This window comes from Taudactylus pleione, unplaced genomic scaffold (genome assembly GCF_031769625.1).
Source record: "Taudactylus pleione unplaced genomic scaffold, aTauple2 ptg000800l, whole genome shotgun sequence".
NCBI lineage: Eukaryota > Metazoa > Chordata > Amphibia > Anura > Myobatrachidae > Taudactylus > Taudactylus pleione.
The window spans coordinates 364304-389845 of NW_028285202.1; the positions used below are offsets into that span (position 1 = coordinate 364304).

The window sequence follows — 25542 nt, forward strand, 5'->3', positions numbered from 1 at the left end:
GGCTGCGGTAACGGTAATGTAGGAGATGAGGACGGCCGGGCTGAGGTAATGTAGGAGATGAGGGCGGCCGGGCTGCGGTAATGTAGGAGATGAGGGCGGCCGGGCTGCGGTAATGTAGGAGATGAGGACGGCCGGGCTGTGTGGTAATGTAGGAGATGAGGGCAGCCGGGCTGCGGTAATGTAGGAGATGAGGGCGGCCGGGCTGCGGTAATGTAGGAGATGAGGGCGGCCTGGCTGTGCGGTAATGTAGGAGATGAGAGCGGCCGGGCTGCGTTAATGTAGGAGATGAGGGCGGCCGGGCTGCGGTAATGTAGGAGATGAGGACGGCTGGGCTGCGGTAACGGTAATGTAGGAGATGAGGGCGGCCGGGCTGCGGTAATGTAGGAGATGAGGACGGCCGGGCTGCGGTAATGTAGGAGATGAGGGCGGCCGGGCTGCGGTAATGTAGGAGATGAGGGCGGCCTGGCTGTGCGGTAATGTAGGAGATGAGAGCGGCCGGGCTGTGCGGTAACGTAGGAGATGAGGGCGGCCGGGCTGTGCGGTAATGTAGGAGATGAGGGCGGCCGGGCTGTGCGGTAATGTAGGAGATGAGGGCGGCCGGGCTGCGGTAATGTAGGAGATGAAGGCGGCCGGGCTGTGCGGTAATGTAGGAGATGAGGGCGGCCGGGCTGCGTTAATGTAGGAGATGAGGGCGGCCGGGCTGCGGTAATGTAGGAGATGAGGACGGCCGGGCTGCGGTAATGTAGGAGATGAGGGCGGCCGGGCTGCGGTAATGTAGGAGATGAGGGCGGCCGGGCTGCGGTAATGTAGGAGATGAGGGCGGCCGGGCTGCGGTAATGTAGGAGATGAGGGCGGCCTGGCTGTGCGGTAATGTAGGAGATGAGAGCGGCCGGGCTGTGCGGTAACGTAGGAGATGAGGGCGGCCGGGCTGTGCGGTAATGTAGGAGATGAGGGCGGCCGGGCTGTGCGGTAATGTAGGAGATGAGGGCGGCCGGGCTGCGGTAATGTAGGAGATGAGGGCGGCCGGGCTGTGCGGTAATGTAGGAGATGAGGGCGGCCGGGCTGCGTTAATGTAGGAGATGAGGGCGGCTGGGCTGCGGTAATGTAGGAGATGAGGACGGCTGGGCTGCGGTAACGGTAATGTAGGAGATGAGGACGGCCGGGCTGAGGTAATGTAGGAGATGAGGGCGGCCGGGCTGCGGTAATGTAGGAGATGAGGACGGCCGGGCTGCGGTAATGTAGGAGATGAGAGCGGCCGGGCTGTGCGGTAACGTAGGAGATGAGGGCGGCCGGGCTGTGTGGTAATGTAGGAGATGAGGGCGGCCGGGCTGTGCGGTAATGTAGGAGATGAGGGCGGCCGGGCTGCGGTAATGTAGGAGATGAGGGCGGCCGGGCTGTGCGGTAATGTAGGAGATGAGGGCGGCCGGGCTGCGTTAATGTAGGAGATGAGGGCGGCCGGGCTGCGGTAATGTAGGAGATGAGGGCGGCTGGGCTGCGGTAACGGTAATGTAGGAGATGAGGACGGCCGGGCTGAGGTAATGTAGGAGATGAGGGCGGCCGGGCTGCGGTAAAGTAGGAGATGAGGACGGCCGGGCTGCGGTAATGTAGGAGATGAGGGCGGCCGGGCTGCGGTAATGTAGGAGATGAGGACGGCCGGGCTGCGGTAATGTAGGAGATGAGGGCGGCCGGGCTGCGGTAATGTAGGAGATGAGGACGGCTGGGCTGCGGTAATGTAGGAGATGAGGACGGCCGGGCTGTGCGGTAATGTAGGAGATGAGGACGGCCGGGCTGTGCGGTAATGTAGGAGATGAGGGCGGCCGGGCTGTGCGGTAATGTAGGAGATGAGGGCGGCCGGGCTGCGGTAATGTAGGAGATGAGGGCGGCCGGGCTGCGTTAATGTAGGAGATGAGGGCGGCCGGGCTGCGGTAACGTAGGAGATGAGGGCGGCCGGGCTGTGCGGTAACGTAAGAGATGAGGACGGCCGGGCTGCGGTAATGTAGGAGATGAGGGCGGCCGGGCTGTGCGGTAATGTAGGAGATGAGGGCGGCCGGGCTGCGGTAATGTAGGAGATGAGGGCGGCCGGGCTGTGCGGTAATGTAGGAGATGAGGGCGGCCGGGCTGCGTTAATGTAGGAGATGAGGGCGGCCGGGCTGCGGTAATGTAGGAGATGAGGACGGCTGGGCTGCGGTAACGGTAATGTAGGAGATGAGGGCGGCCGGGCTGCGGTAATGTAGGAGATGAGGACGGCCGGGCTGCGGTAATGTAGGAGATGAGGGCGGCCGGGCTGCGGTAATGTAGGAGATGAGGACGGCCGGGCTGCGGTAATGTAGGAGATGAGGGCGGCCGGGCTGCGGTAATGTAGGAGATGAGGACGGCCGGGCTGTGCGGTAATGTAGGAGATGAGGGCGGCCGGGCTGCGGTAATGTAGGAGATCAGGGCGGCCTGGCTGTGCGGTAATGTAGGAGATGAGAGCGGCCGGGCTGTGCGGTAACGTAGGAGATGAGGGCGGCCGGGCTGTGCGGTAATGTAGGAGATGAGGGCGGCCGGGCTGTGCGGTAATGTAGGAGATGAGGGCGGCCGGGCTGTGCGGTAATGTAGGAGATGAGGGTGGCCGGGCTGTGCGGTAATGTAGGAGATGAGGGCGGCCGGGCTGTGCGGTAATGTAGGAGATGAGGGCGGCCGGGCTGCGTTAATGTAGGAGATGAGGGCGGCCGGGCTGCGGTAATGTAGGAGATGAGGACGGCCGGGCTGCGGTAATGTAGGAGATGAGGGCGGCCGGGCTGCGGTAATGTAGGAGATGAGGGCGGCCGGGCTGCGGTAATGTAGGAGATGAGGGCGGCCGGGCTGCGGTAATGTAGGAGATGAGGGCGGCCTGGCTGTGCGGTAATGTAGGAGATGAGAGCGGCCGGGCTGTGCGGTAACGTAGGAGATGAGGGCGGCCGGGCTGTGCGGTAATGTAGGAGATGAGGGCGGCCGGGCTGCGTTAATGTAGGAGATGAGGGCGGCCGGGCTGCGGTAATGTAGGAGATGAGGACGGCTGGGCTGCGGTAACGGTAATGTAGGAGATGAGGACGGCCGGGCTGAGGTAATGTAGGAGATGAGGGCGGCCGGGCTGCGGTAATGTAGGAGATGAGGGCGGCCGGGCTGCGGTAATGTAGGAGATGAGGGCGGCCGGGCTGCGGTAATGTAGGAGATGAGGGCGGCCTGGCTGTGCGGTAATGTAGGAGATGAGAGCGGCCGGGCTGTGCGGTAACGTAGGAGATGAGGGCGGCCGGGCTGCGTTAATGTAGGAGATGAGGGCGGCCGGGCTGCGGTAATGTAGGAGATGAGGACGGCTGGGCTGCGGTAACGGTAATGTAGGAGATGAGGACGGCCGGGCTGAGGTAATGTAGGAGATGAGGGCGGCCGGGCTGCGGTAAAGTAGGAGATGAGGACGGCCGGGCTGCGGTAATGTAGGAGATGAGGGCGGCCGGGCTGCGGTAACGTAGGAGATGAGGGCGGCCGGGCTGCGTTAATGTAGGAGATGAGGGCGGCCGGGCTGCGGTAATGTAGGAGATGAGGACGGCTGGGCTGCGGTAACGGTAATGTAGGAGATGAGGACGGCCGGGCTGAGGTAATGTAGGAGATGAGGGCGGCCGGGCTGCGGTAAAGTAGGAGATGAGGACGGCCGGGCTGCGGTAATGTAGGAGATGAGGGCGGCCGGGCTGCGGTAATGTAGGAGATGAGGACGGCCGGGCTGCGGTAATGTAGGAGATGAGGGCGGCCGGGCTGCGGTAATGTAGGAGATGAGGACGGCTGGGCTGCGGTAATGTAGGAGATGAGGACGGCCGGGCTGTGCGGTAATGTAGGAGATGAGGACGGCCGGGCTGTGCGGTAATGTAGGAGATGAGGGCGGCCGGGCTGTGCGGTAATGTAGGAGATGAGGGCGGCCGGGCTGCGTTAATGTAGGAGATGAGGGCGGCCGGGCTGCGTTAATGTAGGAGATGAGGGCGGCCGGGCTGCGGTAACGTAGGAGATGAGGGCGGCCGGGCTGTGCGGTAACGTAAGAGATGAGGACGGCCGGGCTGCGGTAATGTAGGAGATGAGGGCGGCCGGGCTGTGCGGTAATGTAGGAGATGAGGGCGGCCGGGCTGCGGTAATGTAGGAGATGAGGGCGGCCGGGCTGTGCGGTAATGTAGGAGATGAGGGCGGCCGGGCTGCGTTAATGTAGGAGATGAGGGCGGCCGGGCTGCGGTAATGTAGGAGATGAGGACGGCTGGGCTGCGGTAACGGTAATGTAGGAGATGAGGGCGGCCGGGCTGCGGTAATGTAGGAGATGAGGACGGCCGGGCTGCGGTAATGTAGGAGATGAGGGCGGCCGGGCTGTGGTAATGTAGGAGATGAGGACGGCCGGGCTGCGGTAATGTAGGAGATGAGGGCGGCCGGGCTGCGGTAATGTAGGAGATGAGGACGGCCGGGCTGTGCGGTAATGTAGGAGATGAGGGCGGCCGGGCTGCGGTAATGTAGGAGATGAGGGCGGCCGGGCTGCGTTAATGTAGGAGATGAGGGCGGCCGGGCTGTGCGGTAACGTAAGAGATGAGGACGGCCGGGCTGCGGTAACGTAGGAGATGAGGGCGGCCGGGCTGCGGTAACGTAGGAGATGAGGACGGCCGGGCTGCGGTAACGTAGGAGATGAGGGCGGCCGGGCTGCGGTAATGTAGGAGATGAGGGCGGCCGGGCTGCGGTAATGTAGGAGATGAGGGCGGCCGGGCTGCGGTAACGTAGGAGATGAGGGCGGCCGGGCTGCGGTAACGTAAGAGATGAGGGCGGCCGGGCTGCGGTAATGTAGGAGATGAGGGCGGCCGGGCTGCGGTAACGTAGGAGATGAGGGCGGCCGGGCTGTGCGGTAACGTAGGAGATGAGGACGGCCGGGCTGCGGTAATGTAGGAGATGAGGGCGGCCGGGCTGCGGTAACGTAGGAGATGAGGGCGGCCGGGCTGTGCGGTAATGTAGGAGATGAGGGCGGCCGGGCTGCGTTAATGTAGGAGATGAGGGCGGCCGGGCTGCGGTAATGTAGGAGATGAGGACGGCTGGGCTGCGGTAACGGTAATGTAGGAGATGAGGACGGCCGGGCTGCGGTAATGTAGGAGATGAGGGCGGCCGGGCTGCGGTAATGTAGGAGATGAGGGCGGCCGGGCTGCGGTAATGTAGGAGATGAGGACGGCCGGGCTGTGTGGTAATGTAGGAGATGAGGGCAGCCGGGCTGCGGTAATGTAGGAGATGAGGACGGCCGGGCTGCGGTAATGTAGGAGATGAGGGCGGCCTGGCTGTGCGGTAATGTAGGAGATGAGAGCGGCCGGGCTGCGTTAATGTAGGAGATGAGGGCGGCCGGGCTGCGGTAATGTAGGAGATGAGGACGGCTGGGCTGCGGTAACGGTAATGTAGGAGATGAGGGCGGCCGGGCTGCGGTAATGTAGGAGATGAGGACGGCCGGGCTGCGGTAATGTAGGAGATGAGGGCGGCCGGGCTGCGGTAATGTAGGAGATCAGGGCGGCCTGGCTGTGCGGTAATGTAGGAGATGAGAGCGGCCGGGCTGTGCGGTAACGTAGGAGATGAGGGCGGCCGGGCTGTGCGGTAATGTAGGAGATGAGGGCGGCCGGGCTGTGCGGTAATGTAGGAGATGAGGGTGGCCGGGCTGCGGTAATGTAGGAGATGAGGGCGGCCGGGCTGTGCGGTAATGTAGGAGATGAGGGCGGCCGGGCTGCGTTAATGTAGGAGATGAGGGCGGCCGGGCTGCGGTAATGTAGGAGATGAGGGCGGCCGGGCTGCGGTAATGTAGGAGATGAGGGCGGCCGGGCTGCGGTAATGTAGGAGATGAGGGCGGCCGGGCTGCGGTAATGTAGGAGATGAGGGCGGCCTGGCTGTGCGGTAACGTAGGAGATGAGAGCGGCCGGGCTGTGCGGTAACGTAGGAGATGAGGGCGGCCGGGCTGTGCGGTAATGTAGGAGATGAGGGCGGCCGGGCTGTGCGGTAATGTAGGAGATGAGGGCGGCCGGGCTGCGGTAATGTAGGAGATGAGGGCGGCCGGGCTGTGTTAATGTAGGAGATGAGGGCGGCTGGGCTGCGGTAATGTAGGAGATGAGGACGGCTGGGCTGCGGTAACGGTAATGTAGGAGATGAGGACGGCCGGGCTGAGGTAATGTAGGAGATGAGGGCGGCCGGGCTGCGGTAATGTAGGAGATGAGGGCGGCCGGGCTGCGGTAATGTAGGAGATGAGGGCGGCCGGGCTGCGGTAATGTAGGAGATGAGGGCGGCCTGGCTGTGCGGTAACGTAGGAGATGAGAGCGGCCGGGCTGTGCGGTAACGTAGGAGATGAGGGCGGCCGGGCTGTGCGGTAATGTAGGAGATGAGGGCGGCCGGGCTGTGCGGTAATGTAGGAGATGAGGGCGGCCGGGCTGCGGTAATGTAGGAGATGAGGGCGGCCGGGCTGCGTTAATGTAGGAGATGAGGGCGGCTGGGCTGCGGTAATGTAGGAGATGAGGACGGCTGGGCTGCGGTAACGGTAATGTAGGAGATGAGGACGGCCGGGCTGAGGTAATGTAGGAGATGAGGGCGGCCGGGCTGCGGTAATGTAGGAGATGAGGACGGCCGGGCTGCGGTAATGTAGGAGATGAGAGCGGCCGGGCTGTGCGGTAACGTAGGAGATGAGGGCGGCCGGGCTGTGTGGTAATGTAGGAGATGAGGGCGGCCGGGCTGCGGTAATGTAGGAGATGAGGGCGGCCGGGCTGCGGTAATGTAGGAGATGAGGGCGGCCGGGCTGTGCGGTAATGTAGGAGATGAGGGCGGCCGGGCTGCGTTAATGTAGGAGATGAGGGCGGCCGGGCTGCGGTAATGTAGGAGATGAGGGCGGCCGGGCTGCGGTAATGTAGGAGATGAGGGCGGCCGGGCTGCGGTAATGTAGGAGATGAGGGCGGCCGGGCTGCGGTAATGTAGGAGATGAGGGCGGCCGGGCTGCGGTAATGTAGGAGATGAGGACGGCCGGGCTGCGGTAATGTAGGAGATGAGGGCGGCCGGGCTGTGCGGTAATGTAGGAGATGAGGACGGCCGGGCTGCGGTAATGTAGGAGATGAGGACGGCTGGGCTGCGGTAACGGTAATGTAGGTGATGAGGACGGCCGGGCTCTCTCTCTATGGCAATATCTCTATATAGCTCTAAGTTGTGTACACACTGGGCAATATTACTGAGCGATTGCACGATTACGACATCGTAATTGTGCAATCGCTCAGTAATCGTGCACTATAATGACAGAAACGAACAGCGATGCGCGCTCCCACTGGTCATTTCCAACATTGTCCATCGCCTGAACATGTAGCACAATCTGTCGGCAACGACAGATTGGCCATGTTCAATGATGAGGGAGGGAGCCTGCACTCACTAAACGACTGATCGTTCAGTGTAGGCACTACAGGGGATCAGGAACGACTGAACGATTACTATGTCGTAATCGTGCAGTCTTTCCTAATCGCCCAGTGTATGTTCGCTCCTTTACTATATCTATCTATATATAATGTACCTTTCCAATATAGGATATGTAGGAGTTAGTGCAGATCAGGCTCCATGTTGCCCCCTCAGCAGCTCTTCCTGTAGATACAGACATCCCCCATCATCCTCCTCTCCCAAATTACGGTTGTTGCTAGCACCTCGTTCTAAACCACCTATCCCTCAGGTTATTTTCCCCCTCTATGCCCACTTGGATGGTAGGGAATGACGCTGGGCACTGGCTGATGACGTCAGGGTCCTCTCCGAAAAGGGGATTTAAACATTACCCAACCCTCACATCACCCCCTGCACCCATCTTCCTGTATCACAGCCGCGTTTCTATGGCTACTGCACCACGTGACCGGCACTTCCTGTATTCCAAGCCTCGTTACTGCGTCTGATCCCTATCACGTGACGGGCACTTCCTGTATGCCAAGCCTCGTCCCCAGCTGCGGTCTCTCTGACCTCTGACTCTCATCCCCCCGGTGATCGCTGCCAGTGACCGGGCTCCTCTGCTGCGGTAAGTTCTGTCCTTCATCTGTCTGTCCCCTGTCTGACAGCTACTGGGAGAGAGGGGTGATTGGCACTGTGGCAGAGGAAGGGGGACTGGTACTGGGAGAGGAAGGGGGACTGGTACTGGGAGAGGAAGGGGGACTGGTACTGGGAGAGGAGAGGTGCAGGGGTGACTGGTACTGGGAGAGGAGAGGGGGACTGGTACTGGGAGAGGAGAGGGGACTGGTACTGGGAGAGGAGAGGTGCAGGGGTGACTGGTACTGGGAGAGGAGAGGTGCAGGGGTGACTGGTACTGGGAGAGGAGAGGGGGAGGGGTGACTGGTACTGGGAGAGAGGGGAGGGGGTATTCGGAGAGGAGGGATGACTGGTTAGAGGGGGTGACTGGTACTGGAAGAGGGGGTGGGTGACTGGTACTGAGAGAGGGGGCTGTGACTGGTACTTGGGGAAGGGGAGGTGACTGGTACTGGGAGAGGGGGAGGTAACTGGTACTGGGAGGGGGGGTGACTGGTACTGAGAGAGGGGGCTGTGACTGGTACTTGGGAAGGGGGAGGTGACTGGTACTGGGAGAGGAGGGGTGACTGGTACTGGTTAGAGGGGGTGACTGGTACTGCGAGAGGGGAGAGGTGACTGGTTCTGGGAGATGTGGGGTGAATGGTTCTGGGAGAAGTACCTGACTGGTACTGTGGGGATAGGGGCCTGAATGATACTGGGAGAGGAGTGTGTGTGATATTGGTCCTAGGAGAGGGAGGTGACTGGCACTGTAGTGTTCCCAATAGACTGGAAGCCGAGCACGGCGCTTAGGCACGGACAGGGATTCTCTGTGCGTGTGCTCCTGAAAAGGGGGTGTGACCGCCCAGGGAGGGGCGTGTTCTTATGACATACCACCACTTTGTCACACTTGGGGTTGTGTTCAGCACTTACGAAGCTGATGACTTCTCCCAAACTCTCCCCTCACTATGAATAGATGCCGCGCGTATGCACTCTGCACCTATTCACCTGGCAGCGTTAGGTAACCGCCACTTTTCCCACCAGTGGGACACTGCGGCCCGCGGGTTGGAGTGGCACAGGGCCGGGCGCATTTTGCCACTTTAAAATCGGGCAGTGCACAGAGCCCATTTACACAGCCTAGAAGGAACACTCTTCTGGGAGATGGGGGGGGGGGTGTGACTGATACCAGGAGAGGGGTGAAGGACAGATAACAGGGGCAAAGGTAGGGCAACGCTCTGAAGCTAGCAGAAGCTGCGGGTGGGAATCAAGTCAGTATTTGATCCTGTCCCAAAGGTATGGGTGAGCATACAGAGGGGTCTGTATATAAAAGCTGCAGTTACCTTATCTCCTGCATATTAGCTGGACAGAGCCAGATCTTACCATTCCCCATATTTAGGAAGTGAATAGTTTCTCCTGTTGGATTCCTGCAGCCCCCATAGTTAGCGGTGTGGTCTATGCAGTGCTGATGGCATTCTGGTGACTAAATTATCTCTCAATTTCTGAGATGAATATAAAATGGTGATCATGTAATCTAGTTTGTGCTTATTTCAAGTGAAACCAATTACACTAAACGTATGTCTCAGCAGAGTCGGATTGGCTCACCAGTGTATGGCAGAGATCCGCTGCCAGTCTGGGTATGCCAGGACAATGTGTAGAGGCATCCGGCTCTCTGTACTTGTACCTACAATTGGCATCGCTGACTGATTGTTCCGTTAATGATGACGCTTGTATGTGGAGGAGTGGGTGCAGAGAGCCGGAGATTTCCCGGCAATGCCCCCATGAGCCAGTCCAGCTCTAGTCTTAGCGGATTGAAACTCTTGGACATGAAAGGACCATTGGCTTAACCTTAAGCAATAGAACATTGTGTAACGGTCACTAAGCAGTTATATGAAGCTGGATCAGGGAACTTCTGAGAAACTCTGACCAGGAATTTGTGGCTCGAGAAAAATAGAGAATTTAGTGGTCACTCAGTGTACTTTGTGATGCTTATTATACTAATAATAATTACATTTATTCCTAGACTACTGAGCAGTGAGGACGAAAAACCTATTTACTGGGAATCACAGGAGGGTCAAACCTGTCCTGTATAAATCCCTGAGTTACTGAGGATGGACACGGATAGGAGTAAAACGCCTGAGAGGATAATAAATCTCACTCTGGAGATCATCTACCTGCTGACTGGGGAGGTGAGAGGGTCTGGGCGTGTCACAGTGACATCACTTATATCTATAGTAATACAGGGACATGACTGGGGAGGTGAGGGGATCTGGGAGTGTCACAGTGACATCACTTATATCTATAGTAATAATACAGAGACATGACTGGGGAGGTGAGGGGATCTGGGAGTGTCACAGTGACATCACTTATATCTATAGTAATAATACAGGGACATGACTGGGGAGGTGAGGGGATCTGGGAGTGTCACACTGACATCACTTATATCTGTAGTAGTAATACAGGGTCATGACAGAGGAGGTGAGGGGATCTGGGAGTGTCACACTGACATCACTTATATCTGTAGTAATAATACAGGGACATGACTGGGGAGGTGAGGGGATCTGGGAGTGTCACAGTGACATCACTTATATCTATAGTAATAATACAGGGACATGACTAGGGAGGTGAGGGGATCTGGGAGTGTCACAGTGACATCACTTATATCTATAGTAATAATACAGGGACATGACTGGGGGAGGTGAGGGGATCTGGGAGTGTCACAGTGACATCACTTATATCTATAGTAATAATACAGGGACATGACTAGGGAGGTGAGGGGATCTGGGAGTGTCACAGTGACATCACTTATATCTATAGTAATAATACAGGGACATGACTAGGGAGGTGAGGGGATCTGGGAGTGTCACAGTGACATCACTTATATCTATAGTAATAACACAGGGACATGATTGGGGAGGTGAGTGGATCTGGGAGTATCACAGTGACATCACTTATATATAAGGGGTTCTGGGAATGTATGCAGTGATATTTGGTGTCTCTCCCAAAATACAGGGTTACACAGTAGTGAAGAAGACATCAGGTAAGTGTGAGACACCCAGCAGCCATCTCCGTGTGTCAGGAGGACTGAGCAGGACCCAGAGCCCCATCACGGTGCCTCCACCTCACTCACTGATACATGAGAGACACAATGACCAGAAGATCCTGGAACTCACCAGCAAGATCATTCAGCTGCTGACTGGAGAGGTGACTGCTGGGAATGGGACATTATACAGTAACACCAGGGGATGTGTCTGGGTGATGACTGTATCATTGTGTGTGTCAGGTTCCTATAAGGTGTCAGGATGTCACTGTCTATTTCTCCGTCGAGGAGTGGGAGTATATAGAAGAACACAGGGGTTTCTACAAGGACGTGATGATGGAGAATCACCGGCCCCTCACATCACTGGGTAAGAGGAGACTGTCATTTATTGTACAGGGGAGAGCAGGTATGGGGGCCCCCTATATACACATCACCTGATAATCACATATATACAATGTACTCAGTCACTGTGTGTCTCCTACAGATGGACCCAGTAACAGAAATACCCCAGAGAGATGTCCCCGTCCTCTGTATACCCAGGATTGTACAGAGGAGAATCACAGGACCCCACAGGAGCATCAGGTAGGTGGGGATTTTGGGACAAAACACAAAAGTGACTCTCACTATACAGTCCGCACTGCAGCTGAGTGGGTCTAGTACACTGATTTTCTTCTGTTTAATTCAGTTAATATAAGTGTAAATATAATTAATTTTATTATTTTGTCTTTTAGGGAGCAGGTATGACTAATATCAAGTTAGAATATGTAGATGTACAAGAAGAGACGTATGTGAGAGGTGATCAGCAGTGTAAGGAGGAGGAAATGCCTACAGATATCAGCACAGGTGAGTAATAAACACATTACAGAAATGAGTCGCATATCCATGCTCATTAACTACAGCAATCTCTTATCCTACACCCTCCTCTGTTATTACAAACGAATGAGGGAAATATATCTGACCAGTGGGGGGAGTTAGTTACCATTATATCAGCCCCTATTATACTCCTGCTCTCCCCCTCACATCATGTCACTGTGTGTTACCAGCACAGAGATCTGACCAGTCTCCTCCCCACACTCTCTGGTGTATCTCATACATCAGGAGCCATCATCCCCTATTATACTCCTGCTCTCCCCCTCACATCATGTCACTGTGTGTTACCAGCCTAGTAAATCTATGGATTTGGAAGGTTTGGACCATCCGTACTGATTTAACTTTTTACCCCTGTAAGACGAGGTGGCCACCACAAATATGGGGACTGATTCGGCCCTGAGTCTGTTTCAGACTTAATAACTTGAATCATGTTATGTTAAGAGATTTTGTGCCCTTTAGATTGGAGACTTCCGTTGAGACTTTGTTATGGTACAAAACGGAGCAGCAATTTAAAAATAGTGCCTTAAAGGGCTGCTATGTAGATGACATTACCCAGAAGTCCATTCTCCTACTGGTATGGCAAACCTCCCAGGCGTCGCATTAGGCAGGTTGTAGGTTCTGCGTATTCCCTCATGTTATTTACTACTTTGCCAACCACCTCTGTCCTCGTCGTCATGCTGGAATCGGCTTTACACAAACTTGCACAAAGAACAATAAAATCTCAAATTTTTGATTACTCACCCAGTTTTCTGAGCTACCGATGTGGCCTCCTGTGTTTACTTTATGTGCTCCAGGCAGTCTGTCAGGAGATATCATGTGACCTCTCCCACCTTCCTATTGGAACTTGTCTACTCACGCTCTGGTTACTCTTCCTATACCCCATCATATGCCCAGAATTTCCTCATAGGTTCCGGATCTGATTAACCTACTTTTTTTATTTAATTAAATGAAGCCTTTGGTTTGTCACACTGCTGGGGATGTGGGGACCCTAGACGTACAGTGTCACAGATCTACCCTGTCACACTGCTGGGGATGTGGGGACCCTAGACGTACAGTGTCACAGATCTACCCTGTCACACTGCTGGGGATGTGGGGACCCTAGACGTACAGTGTCACAGATCTGCCCTGTCACACTGCTGGGGATGTGAGGACCCTAGATGTACAGTGTCACAGATCTACCCTGTCACACTGCTGGGGATGTGAGGACCCTAGACGTACAGTGTCACAGATCTGTCCTGTCACACTGCTGGGGATGTGAGGACCCTAGACGTACAGTGTCACAGATCTGCCCTGTCACCCTGCTGGGGATGTAGGACACTAGGCGTACAGTGTCACAGATCTGTCCTGTCACACTGCTGGGGATGTGGGGTCCCTAGACGTACAGTGTCACAGATCTGTCCTGTCACACTGCTGGGGAAGTGGGGACCCTAGATGTACAGTGTCACAGACCTGCCCTGTCATCACACTGGGGATGTGGGGATCCTAGACGTACAGTGTCACAGATCTGCCCTGTCACACTGCTGGGGATGTGGGGACCCTAGACGTACAGTGTCACAGATCTGCCCTGTCACACTGCTGGGGATGTGAGGACCCTAGACGTACAGTGTCACAGATCTGCCCTGTCACACTGCTGGGGATGTGAGGACCCTAGATGTACAGTGTCACAGATCTGCCCTGTCATCACACTGGGGATGTGGGGATCCTAGACGTACAGTGTCACAGATCTGCCCTGTCACACTGCTGGGGATGTGGGGACCCTAGACGTACAGTGTCACAGATCTGCCCTGTCACACTGCTGGGGATGTGAGGACCCTAGATGTACAGTGTCACAGATCTGCCCTGTCACACTGCTGGGGATGTAGGGACCCTAGATGTACAGTGTCACAGATCTGCCCTGTCATCACACTGGGGATGTGGGGATCCTAGACGTACAGTGTCACAGATCTGCCCTGTCACACTGCTGGGGATGTGGGGACCCTAGACGTACAGTGTCACAGATCTGCCCTGTCACACTGCTGGGGATGTGGGGATCCTAAACGTACAGTGTCACAGATCTGCCCTCTCACACTGCTGGGGATGTGGGGACCCTAGATGTACAGTGTCACAGATCTGCCCTGTCACCCTGCTGGGGATGTAGGACACTAGGCGTACAGTGTCACAGATCTGTCCTGTCACACTGCTGGGGATGTGGGGACCCTAGATGTACAGTGTCACAGATCTGCCCTGTCATCACACTGGGGATGTGGGGATCCTAGACGTACAGTGTCACAGATCTGCCCTGTCACACTGCTGGGGATGTGGGGACCCTAGACGTACAGTGTCACAGATCTGCCCTGTCACACTGCTGGGGATGTGGGGATCCTAAACGTACAGTGTCACAGATCTGCCCTCTCACACTGCTGGGGATGTGGGGACCCTAGATGTACAGTGTCACAGATCTGTCCTGTCACACTGCTGGGGATGTGAGGACCCTAGATGTACAGTGTCACAGATCTGCCCTGTCACACTGCTGGGGATGTGGGGACCCTAGATGTACAGTGTCACAGATCTGTCCTGTCACACTGCTGGGGATGTGGGGACCCTAGACGTACAGTGTCACAGATTTGCCCTGTCACACTGCTGGGGATGTGGGGACCCTAGATGTACAGTGTCACAGATCTGCCCTGTCACACTGCTGGGGATGCGGGGACCCTAGATGTACAGTGTCACAGATCTGCCCTGTCACACTGCTGGGGATGTGGGGACCCTAGATGTACAGTGTCACAGATCTGCCCTGTCACACTGCTGGGGATGTGAGGACCCTAGACATAGTGTCACAGATCTGCCCTGTCACACTGCTGGGGATGTGAGGACCCTAGATGTACAGTATCACAGATCTGTCCTGTCACACTGCTGGGGATGTGGGGACCCTAGACATACATACGAGGGTTGTTCAAAAAATAATGCCTAAATGCTCACAACTCAAATTTTATTATAGATACAGATTTGAAATTTGCAGTAAAATACTTTGAAGTCTTAGTAACAGAATGACTCTACTCAAAAAATTCACCTTCTGCCCTCAAACATTTTCTCCACCTCTCAACCCAAGCTGAGAATCCACTTTGGAAATCTTGCAGTGGTTGGTGTTTGACCCAGGAACGTATAACGTTTTAACAACCTCTGTGTCTTCAAAATGTTGAGCCCGGAGACAGTATTTGAGAGGGCCAAACAGATGAAAGTCAGAAGGGGCCAAATCAGGACTGTATGGTGGATGTGGCATTATTGCCCACCCCATTTTGGCAATAGCCGCAGATGTTGCCATCAAAGTGTGAGGTCTGGCATTGTCGTGGTGTAAGATGACATTTGACAGTGGAATTGTTGACCTTTTTTTGTGGATGGCTTCTTTCAGCTTCTTAAGTGTAATAATGTATCGATCACTGTTGATTGATTGGTTTTGTTCCAAGTAATATGAGAATAACACCTCGGCAATCCCAGAAGAATGTGGCCATGACTTTGTTTACGGATCGCTGTGATTTAAACTTTTTTGGCCTAGGTGAACTTGGGTGTTTCCATTACTTTGATTGGGCCTTTGTTTACGGGTCATAAAGGAATACCCAGGTCTCATCTCCTGTAATGACATTTTCCCAAAACGTCTCAGGGTTGGCTTCAAAGTTGGTCAAAAGGTCATTGCACACTTCCGCCCTCTGGGCCTTATGATCCCTGGTTAATTGCTTTGGAACCCATTAGCGCACACTTTACAATATCCCAAATCATTGATTAGTGTTTCTACAGTGCCATGGCTACATTCAAGTTCATCACTGACATCTCTGATGGTCACATGACGATCTTTCTGAATCATGGCATGGGTCTGCCACCACGAGGTTTGTCGCACACGGACGATTCTCCCAAATGAAACTGCTTCATCCACCTTCTGACATTGCTATAGTCACTTGTACGCTCACCATCCACCTTCTGACATTGCTATAGTCACTTGTACGCTCACCATCCACCTTCTGACATTGCTATAGTCACTTGTACGCTCACCATCCACCTTCTGACATTGCTATAGTCACTTGTACGCTCACCATCCACCTTCTGACATTGCTATAGTCACTTGTACGCTCACCATCCACCTTCTGACATTGCTATAGTCAATTGTACACTCACCATACACTTTTTTCAGTCTTCTGTGGATTTCTGTAGCACTGCAGCCTTCTTTTTCCAAAAAGACAATGACGGTTCTTTGTTTCTTCTTGGATTCCATGGTATTTCTTGGACTACCTAAACAAAAATGCATATATAGTTAGCAGACATTAAACTACAAAGTTTCAAATAAATATTGCATATTATTTCAGAGTTCTGAGCATTTAGGCATTACTTTTTGGACAACCCTCGTATCTTTTCGGAATATACTCAAGCATTCATTTTTGATAGGTAGTTAAATAAGAGAATATCTACCTGATATGGTTGCATGTGGATGTGACTGTAGCCAGCTGGACTTCAGCTGACATGCCCACATCCCATGCAACTGTGCCGTCCCGCTGCTTCCCCCGGCTTTTAGTGTCCATGTACAGAACTGATTTCATTCTGCTCATTTGTCCAACTTGCAGTAATGCGGTTGTCTGTGACCGCCGACATCACTACCGGAATGGCGCCCCTGAACACCGTGCGAACAGCATTCTGGAGTGCATGTACTGGGAACAAAAGTGTAAAGAGGGGCACTTAGTTCATCCTCCGAACACTATTTGGCTGATCTCTGATGTAGCAGAGTAGACTGATCATCACTTCCCTCTGCTACAGCTCGCGCGCTCTGCAAGATGGTCATTTGGGAGGGGGGTGGGTGAGTTAATACCACGGGGGATGGTATTGCACCACGTTATACACTATTGGGAGTGTGGGGGAGGGGGAATATATAATAGTTAGGAGACAATGGGGAGTGGTTACTAATCCATTTGGTACTTAGGTCCCCAGCGGTAGAGCCCCCACACCCACCAATGTCCATATTATTTCCAGGGGTGGTGAAAACGCCATTGGGGTTCTATTGCCCCTGGGGGGATCGGTTAACACTCAGTGGTGAGAGGTAAAAAAAAACAACGTAATTCTCCAGGCGGTTTTGAGGGGAAAAAAATGATCCAGTTTAAGTGTTCAATTTCCCATTGATCTAGCCTGTTAGTTGCTATATTACACTAGCTTTAATATTGGAACATATAAGTTGCTGCTTTTTATTATTAGTAAATATAACTCATGGACTCATGTATGCTAGCCCTGTCAAGCCACTGCTTGCTCAGTTTAATGTACATTTCACATATATACAATGTACTCAGTCACTGTGTGTCTCCTACAGATGGAGCCAGTAACAGTAATACCCCAGAGAGATGTCCCCGTCCTCTGTATTCCCAGCACTGTACAGAGGAGAATCACATATATACAATGTACTCAGTCACTGTGTTTCTCCTACAGATGGAGCCAGTAACAGAAATACCCCAGAGAGATGTCCCCGTCCTCTGTATTCCCAGCACTGTACAGAGGAGAATCACAGGATCCCACAGGAGCATCAGGTAGGTGGGATTTAGGGTCTCACCAATAGTGACTGTCACTATATGATGTGTAGAGCAGCTGTGTGTGTCTTATACATTGGTATAGTATGTAGTTATGCGGCTGCCGGTCTCGATACCAATATCCGAATCCCGACAAGGGACTTAAGAAATACCGACGCCTATCTTAATCCCGACGCCGGAACGCCAGCTGAATGATGTAAGTCTGGGGTGCCCTTAGCGTTAGCAAGGGGGGGTGGGTTAGGTTTAGGGAGCGTAGAGGGGTTAGGTTTTGGGGGGAGAGGTTAGCGTTGGGCTAGGGATAAGGGTTAGGGTTAGGCACCCTCGGGGGGGAGTTTAGGGTTAGGCACTCCCCTGGGAGGGTTAGATTTAGGATACGTTACGGGGGATTAGGGTTAGGCACTAAGGGCTGAGGTTAGGCACCACTAAGGGAGGGTTAAAGGGGGAGAGGGGTAGGGTACTTACCTGCCCTGTCGAGATCTTCTCCCTTCGGGCTGTGCCGGCATCGGGATATGAATCGCCGACTTTTCAGCCGCCGGGACTTCATACCCATTCCATTGATATTATACTGTGTAATCTCAGCTAATGAAATCGGACATTACTAAAATGTTGATTTATTGTTTTTCTGGTTTATTAAGGCTGAATACCTAACGGATATCAAGGTAGAAGATATAGACACAGAAGAAGAGACGTATGTGAGGGGGGATCAGCAGTGTAAGGAGGAGGAAATCCCTACAGATATTAGCACAGGTGAGTAATAATCACTAAGTACAGGAAAGAGTCACATATTCTCCTTGGTTAGTCCCCCCCCCCCATTTTTTTAATTTTTATTATTTTATTTTAACCAAATGCTGTAACCTGTTAATAAGGTGGGATTGCACCTCCCTGGTGACCCGGGCAGCGGGGCATGCAGAGGGTCCAGAGCTGCGCCTTTCGGTCTGTGTAGACCGGTATACAGAGCGGTAGTGACAGCCTGTGTTTGGCGGCGGCGAGCTTTCTCTGCCGAGGTTCTTGCATTTGTGGACCAGACAGAGGGCACGGAGTAATGCACTCCTGGGAGCTGCCAACCACCGGAGATGGCTTCGGAAAAGAATGCAGCATGGTGGTGATAAAAACAGGAAGTGAGCTGCCAACCGCTACAGATGATGTCGGCAGACTGCAGGAAGTGGGACAGACCACCCTGCCTCATGAAAGTTGGGGGGGGTAATGGATTCACGGCAACAAATTGCTCCACTCTGACCCTAGTGAGAGGCTCAGAGTATTGGGTGGATATACCCAGGGCCAACCCTTAATGAAAGGAGTTACGCATTGTGCTGAAGCTGACCAGTAAACTGGTCTTGCTGTGGATAGGAGGCAGCCTGATGAAAAGGTCCAACAGCTGAAATAAGGGTTCATTGATGGCTGCTGAGAATGTCCTCTTCAGGTTTTTGGAGTCTTGGGATAAGTAACTCACATATATATATTTCTGCTCAGATATCTGTATGTGTTTCTCTATGTATGTATGATGTGTATAGTTACTGTTTTTTGTGAGGATAGTTCCTTGTTTTCAGTATAACAATGTCTGAATAAGGGCATAGCTTTGAGAATAAGTCTGGAGGATGGAAATCCTTGTTCTTTCATTTTTGTAACCATTATCAGGCTAAAAGTGTCATCACATTTGCGGGACTGTCTGCCATGAGGGCCGTGATTCCTGACCGGTTGCGGAGATACCAGCAGGGTCTGGGGAAGACCCTTCTTCGGCTAAATTGTTGGCTCAATCCATAGCTTTAGCTATGAGGGCGGAGTTGTTTAATTTACTGGTCAGAGTACTAGGGTAACAAGTCACACCAAATATTGACCAAGGTGGCACACAAATAGAGCTTATTCCTCAGGATGAGATGTTTGGGTCAGTGACATTGGGGTCCTCTGAGGTTCATATCCTGGGATAGGATGATGGGACTCAGCATTAGGCCTGGAGAGAATGTCATCTTCTATACAGAAGCTGTTGACTTCAGCTGTTTCAAAGAGCTGCAAGCGACAACTTGTGGACCAGGTTTGCTTATCATGGTTTTCAGATATTTCCTCTGATGAAGACAAACATCAAGAGCATTTGGATTCTGAAGACTCCGTTTCCTTAGTAGACAAGGGGATGGGTGTCCAGACTGTAGATGACCTGGTTAGAGCAGTTCAGCAGTTGGATTTAAGAGATGTGATAAATCAAAAGTTGCCATCAGAGATGTACTCAGAACTAAAAGATTGAAGAATAAAAATCCATGTAATTTCCTTCATCCTACCAGTTGTCTCATTTAATTGGGGAACCATGGTTAATGTATTCATTACCACATGGTGAGATTGCTGGCAGAGAGCAGTTAATTATTGTAGATACTTCGGTAGCTCATTTATCCTGGATCACCGTTTTTCCCATTCTAGACGGATCCTCCTTTAAAGGAGGGTTCATATGGAAAAGTGGTCTGACCTTTTCCTGGAAGATATTCAATCTGGTTTAACTAAATCTCCACTCCTTCCCATTGCAGAATAGATTAAGGTAGGAGCAGATTATTTAGGTGACGCCACATTAGATCCATTCTTGCTGAATTCAAAAATTTCAGGGTTTGTGGCTGTGGCACGGTGCGTATTATATTCTCACATTTAGGAGAAGTAAAACTTTTGGAAAGCTTGAATTTTGAAGGAAAGCTTTTTGTTTGTTTGGTCTGAATTTGATGAAAATGTTTTTTTCCTCCAGAAATTATTTTTATTTTTTTTACTCATGGGTAGTTCTGCAAAGATTCGAAGTTTCATTCCTTTCGGCCTTCCTTGCAACAAAGGAATCGCTTAACAACTTATAAGGTGGCTCTCGAACAGGTGTAATAGACTTAGAGAGGTAGAAAGGAGCCAGGCAAACTTTAGACACAAAGGCTCCAGGATTATACCACATAAACTAGAAGGTCATATACCCAGACATCTCGTTATGTTGGGTCTCTTTATTTTGTCATTCAGTGATCAGTGGAGAACATCCTCTTCAGACCACTGAGTGACCGTTATCATAAAGAGAGACTGTGCGCCTGATTCAGCTTAGGACGGAATTGCAAAAATGCACGCAAGCAGCTTTGCAATTCAGTCATCACGCCTCCTGCATGCATTACCTATCTGAGCTGCGTTGTACAACGCAGCATCGCATAATCTGCAAGAACAACAGCCGGCTAAGTGACCCATGGGGTCAGGCCTTATGTCCTCTATTCCATCTGATCTGTCACCAAGAAGATAATTTTCCACAAGTTTGCAGACAGACAGGGAAAAGTGTTTGGATTTAGAGCAGTCAATAGCTTTTCTTCGAGCTTCTGTGAAGGATGCCATTGCCTTTTACGATTTAAAGGAAGGTATTTTCAATTCAGGGCGGTTACTTTTTCTCGTATTTCTATAAAAATCTTAGCAGTCAGGGCTGGACTCATAAGATTGATGGAGGTAAAGACTGTACCTTATTGCTTGTTCTTTTCAAAGAAGATTCAGAGCAGTCCCTAAGATTATATCTTCTAAAGCATGTGGGGGTTCTGGAGTCTCATGGCTGGATTCTCAGTCTTCAGGAATCAATTATGATTCTCAGCCAGATGATGAGATTCCTAGGTTTAGTGTTCAATACCCAATTAGGAAGGGTCTTCCTGCCGAGGGACAAAATCAAAAACATTCAGATTCACAGGGTTTTGACTGTCAGAAGTCTTTTGGTTCTTCTATGTATGAGACAAATGGGAAAGACTGTATTCTGTTTCAAGGTGGTTCAGTATGCAAGACTACATTCTCAAATGTTTCAGCTAAACATACTAAGGAACTGGTCTCGGTCCAACTATGGACTCACAACGCAATTTAGTCTTTCACCAGAGACAAGGCAGTCTCTCAGGTGGTGGACAATATCGGAAAAACCTATGCAGAGGCAGGACAGTGGCTATAGATGCCAGTCTTCAGGGATGGGGGAGTAGTTACACTAAACCTCCATCTACAGGAACTTGGTCCAAGGAGCAGAAAATGCCTCTGATCAATGCCCTGGAACTGAGGGCAGTCCTGAATGCATTTGAGGAAAACTCAGTCACTAATTCATGACAGATCATTCAAAATCCAGTCAGTCAATGCTACAGCAGTCACAAATAAAAATCACCAGGGAGGAACCACGAGTTCTCTGACTATGAGAACCAAATTCTATCTTGGAAAGAGATTTTTCTACCAGCACTATCCCTAGAATAAAGAATTGTGAAGCAGATTATCTGAGCCTTCAATCCATTCTTAAAGGGGAGCTGTCTATGCACCCAGAAGTTTTTAGCAGCCTGGTGGATCAGCGGGGTCAGCTGGAAGTAGCTCAGCAACAAGACATCCAAGTTTTGCTGCAGATCTAGGGACCCATTGTCACTTCTCATAGACTCCATGGAGATTCCAGCTAACTTATATATTCCCACCAGTTCTGATGCTCCCTCTTGTTCTCAAGAAAATTTGAAGGTAAGGAATACTATTGACCCTTTGTCACCCCAGACTGGCTATTGAGGGTTTGGTATTCCCATGCACTAAACATGGCAGCAGGTCCAGGGCAACTCCCTGCAAAAAAAAAAATGCCTTAACCACTGGGGTCCAAGACAGTCTTCTCTGAAAGTATATTGACAGTGCCAACACCTGCCATTTAAGTGAACCTAGGCAAAAAGTCTTAACTCTAGACTGACCTGAAGAAGCCAAAACAGTGATGAAGGAAAACGACAGACTCTACAATTGTCTGAGGATACCTGCCTCTTTGCCTTGATCATGGTGTGAATAATCTTATCAGAGAAACCCTTTATTTGTTTTTCAAAAAAATCTTGCCATTAAGTTTAGTTGACTAATGTCCTGACCAAGAATTGGTCCCTGGGACAACATTCAGCCTCAGTGGGCAGCAGTGTCCTCTAGATGTACTCTGAGAAAGAGATTTAATGGTAAGTACCCAAAAAATTAATTCTTTGTTGGTAAATTAGTGACCTTTTAATATAGTTTAAATCGAAAAGATAAACTTGTTAAGGGGGAAAAAAAAATAATTTGAATATTTTTCCTTTTTTTTTTTTCCCCCCCAGCAGATGGATGCAACAGCTGGAATATCTCAATGGAGCATCTCATTTTATCTCCAGATTGTAAATTAGAAAATTATTTCTTCGCGCAAGATTGCCCAAGAGAAAACTCTACCGCCCCATTTGTTCATCAAGTTCTTCACAGTGCAGATTTATCATCTGATCCAATTTATCATGAGGAATGTTTTCTGGATAACTCAAATAATTGTACATATGGCACAGCTCCTAGTGTAGATAAAATATCATTTTCTATAGATGACCCACACAACACAAATCTTATTCCCCTTCAGACAGCTAAGGGAGGTGAGAGGCCATTTCCATGCTCTGAGTGTGGGAAATGTTTTACAGAGAAATCATCTCTCAATAGACATGAGAAAATTCACACAGGTGCAAAGCCGTATTCATGTTCTCAGTGTGGGAAATGTTTTACAGAGAAATCCTCTCTTATTAACCATCGAAGACTTCACACAGGAGAGAAACCCTTCTCTTGTTCTCAGTGTGGGAAATGTTTCATGCACAAATCCTCTCATATTGCACATCAGAGAAGTCACACAGGTGAGAAACCATTTAAATGTACTCAGTGTGGAAAATGTTTTACAGATAAATCTTCTCTTGTCATACATCAGAGAATTCACACAGGTGAGAAACCGTTTCCATGTTCTCATTGTGGGAAATGTTTTACCAATAAATCGGGTCTGGTTAAACATCTGAGAATTCACACAGGTGAGAAGCCATTTTCATGCAATGTGTGTGGGAAATGTTTTACGGATAAATCTCATCTTGTTAAGCATCAGAGAATTCACACCGGTGAGAAACCTTTTTCATGCTCTCAGTGTGAGAGATGTTTTACACACAAATCATCTCTTGTCGAACATCAGAGAACGCACACAGGAGAGAAACCATTTCCTCGTTCGAAGTTTGGAAAATGACCTCTCTATGATCTTGGCAAACCATACATTCATTATTCGCACACGTTTACACAGTAAAACCTTGCATGGATGCAAGTGGGAGTATTTATTTTTTACTAATTATTTATTTAATTAAGCATACTATTTATCCTTACACAGCCTTTTCATTGAACTCTCCTAACACCTGTTGTGATAAAAAGGTTTTGAAGTTAGCATATGTTTACTGTACTATTTGGCTTTTTGTTGTTTTAATTGTTCATTTTGCAAGATATCCACTTATTAAGTGGATAGGAGGAAACATAGTTTTAGGAATTAGATCACTGAGTTAAATGGGTCATTGCAGGAAGACTAGAGGAACAATACTCTAGGAGCTATCTAAATAGACGCCTTGTGACTATAACTTAACCGTACACATCTTCTCCATGAACAAGGAGGCCAGGTGCTCCGTTTTGTTTACTTAAAAAAAAAATAAAAGATGGTCAAGTACAGGAATTATTCTTGTGAATCAGGACACCAGAACTATGAGGAATAAGGACTGTTATACTTGAAATTGTCCCTGGAACATCAGGCAGAGATCCCTTATGTGCTTATATGGGTACTTTTGAAGAAAGGCACTCTCTCTCTACTTCTTTTTCCTGATGTACTGATATTTTCATAAATGCTACGTTGTAATATATTGTATGTTTATTTCTTTCTGTGACCTCACAATGTTTGATATTTTTTGTTAACTTACATTGTAAAGGCGAATTTCTACTAAACAGATTTTAGTTCCCTCTTTGTGAACCTCTAAAAAAAAATATAACTTCAGGGATTAGGGCTTTGACAACCCAATGCAAGGCTGGTCTTGGGACCGTTGGACTCATCGGAGACCTTCAGAATAGACGTGACACATGTAACATTTAAAATTTCATCTTGTCTAGTTTTACCCACAACTCAGTGTTTAGTCTTGGGGGTTATATTTACTAAAGAGCAGATTTTTAGAAGTGATGTTGCCCCTGGCAACCAACCAGATTCTCGCCATTATCTTAATCTGGTTGCTATGGGCAACATCTCCACTTCTAAAAACCTGCACTTTAGTACATATACTCCTTGAATTGAGTTTGCCTTAGAGCAGAGGTTTCCAAACTCCGCCATTACAGTCCAGGTCTTAATGATATCCATGCTTGAGCACAGATGACTTAATTAGTACCTCAGTCAATTTCATTTAACCATCTGGACTCAAGCATGGATATCCTTAAATCCTGGACTGTAATGGCGTAGTCTGTGACACTCTGCCTTAGAGCACTGGTTCCCAACCTTCAAGTTTTCCCAACAAGTCATGTTTTGAGGATTTCTGTCTGTGGAAGCAGGTGGGATAATTACTGACCCAGCAAAATAGATTATCTCACTTGGCATGATTAAAATAATCTACCAAATATAACCTGTCGGTGGTCCTTGAGGACTGGAGTTGAGACCCTTGCCTTAAGAGGCCTAAAATGAGACTAACCACATATATATTTTTTCATTTTTTTGACATAGACATTCTGGCATAAAAGTCCAATATATTCTGTTTATAAAATTGTACCTAATTTCTATGTTGGGGCTAATAAATAAGATTGCAGAATGGTCACTTTCTAGAGTAGGAGCCAATCTCTTTTCTATTATCGCCGTCAAAAATGTGTAAAAAATTGCTTCTTCCCCCAACTACATTAAAAGGGAAGAAATTAGTTATCACTGTTGCTTATTTATACAGCAGCACAAATTTGTAGTACCAAACAGCAGTTATCAAGATATATAATCCAAAAATACAGTATACGGAAACAGAAGCTAAATATAAAAATACAGTTGCTACATTAATTAAGTCTGCCTTTATTGTATGGACATTCTAGAACCAGGTATGTATGTATGTAAGTATATATGTGTATGTATGTATGTATATATGTATGTATGTATATATATATATATATATAATGTGTGTGCGTGTGTGTATATGTGTATATATATATATATAATGTCGGGCTAGGGGGTCCCTCTCCTGGGGTAGATGGACACCTCCTTACTCACAGCAGCCAGGAAACAGCATACCAGTCCAGGGTTTTCGTGTGAGCTGGTCGGAACCAGTTTTAAATTAATGTGCAATA

At 50.4% G+C, this 25542-nt stretch overlaps 1 protein-coding gene across 2 annotated transcripts in view; it reads left to right on the plus strand.

Annotated features, from left to right (window-relative positions):
- LOC148474898 (gastrula zinc finger protein XlCGF48.2-like) overlaps window positions 1-25191 on the plus strand; it is a 53423-nt gene extending 28232 nt beyond the window's left edge. Inside the window, exons 1-9 of one of the 2 annotated variants that reach the window (XM_088458006.1) lie at window positions 7509-8038; window positions 10040-10205; window positions 11029-11220; window positions 11300-11423; window positions 11541-11638; window positions 11788-11899; window positions 17366-17463; window positions 18099-18210; window positions 22521-25191. In XM_088458006.1, coding sequence (XP_088314132.1) covers window positions 10128-10205; window positions 11029-11220; window positions 11300-11423; window positions 11541-11638; window positions 11788-11899; window positions 17366-17463; window positions 18099-18210; window positions 22521-23443 — 1737 coding nt within the window. In that variant the 5' untranslated portion in view covers window positions 7509-8038; window positions 10040-10127 and the 3' untranslated portion in view covers window positions 23444-25191. Of the gene's footprint in view, window positions 1-7508; window positions 8039-10039; window positions 10206-11028; window positions 11221-11299; window positions 11424-11540; window positions 11639-11787; window positions 11900-17365; window positions 17464-18098; window positions 18211-22520 lie in introns of those variants that run through there. The other variant, XM_088458007.1, reaches the window with a different exon arrangement.
- The last annotated feature ends 351 nt before the right edge of the window (window positions 25192-25542 follow it).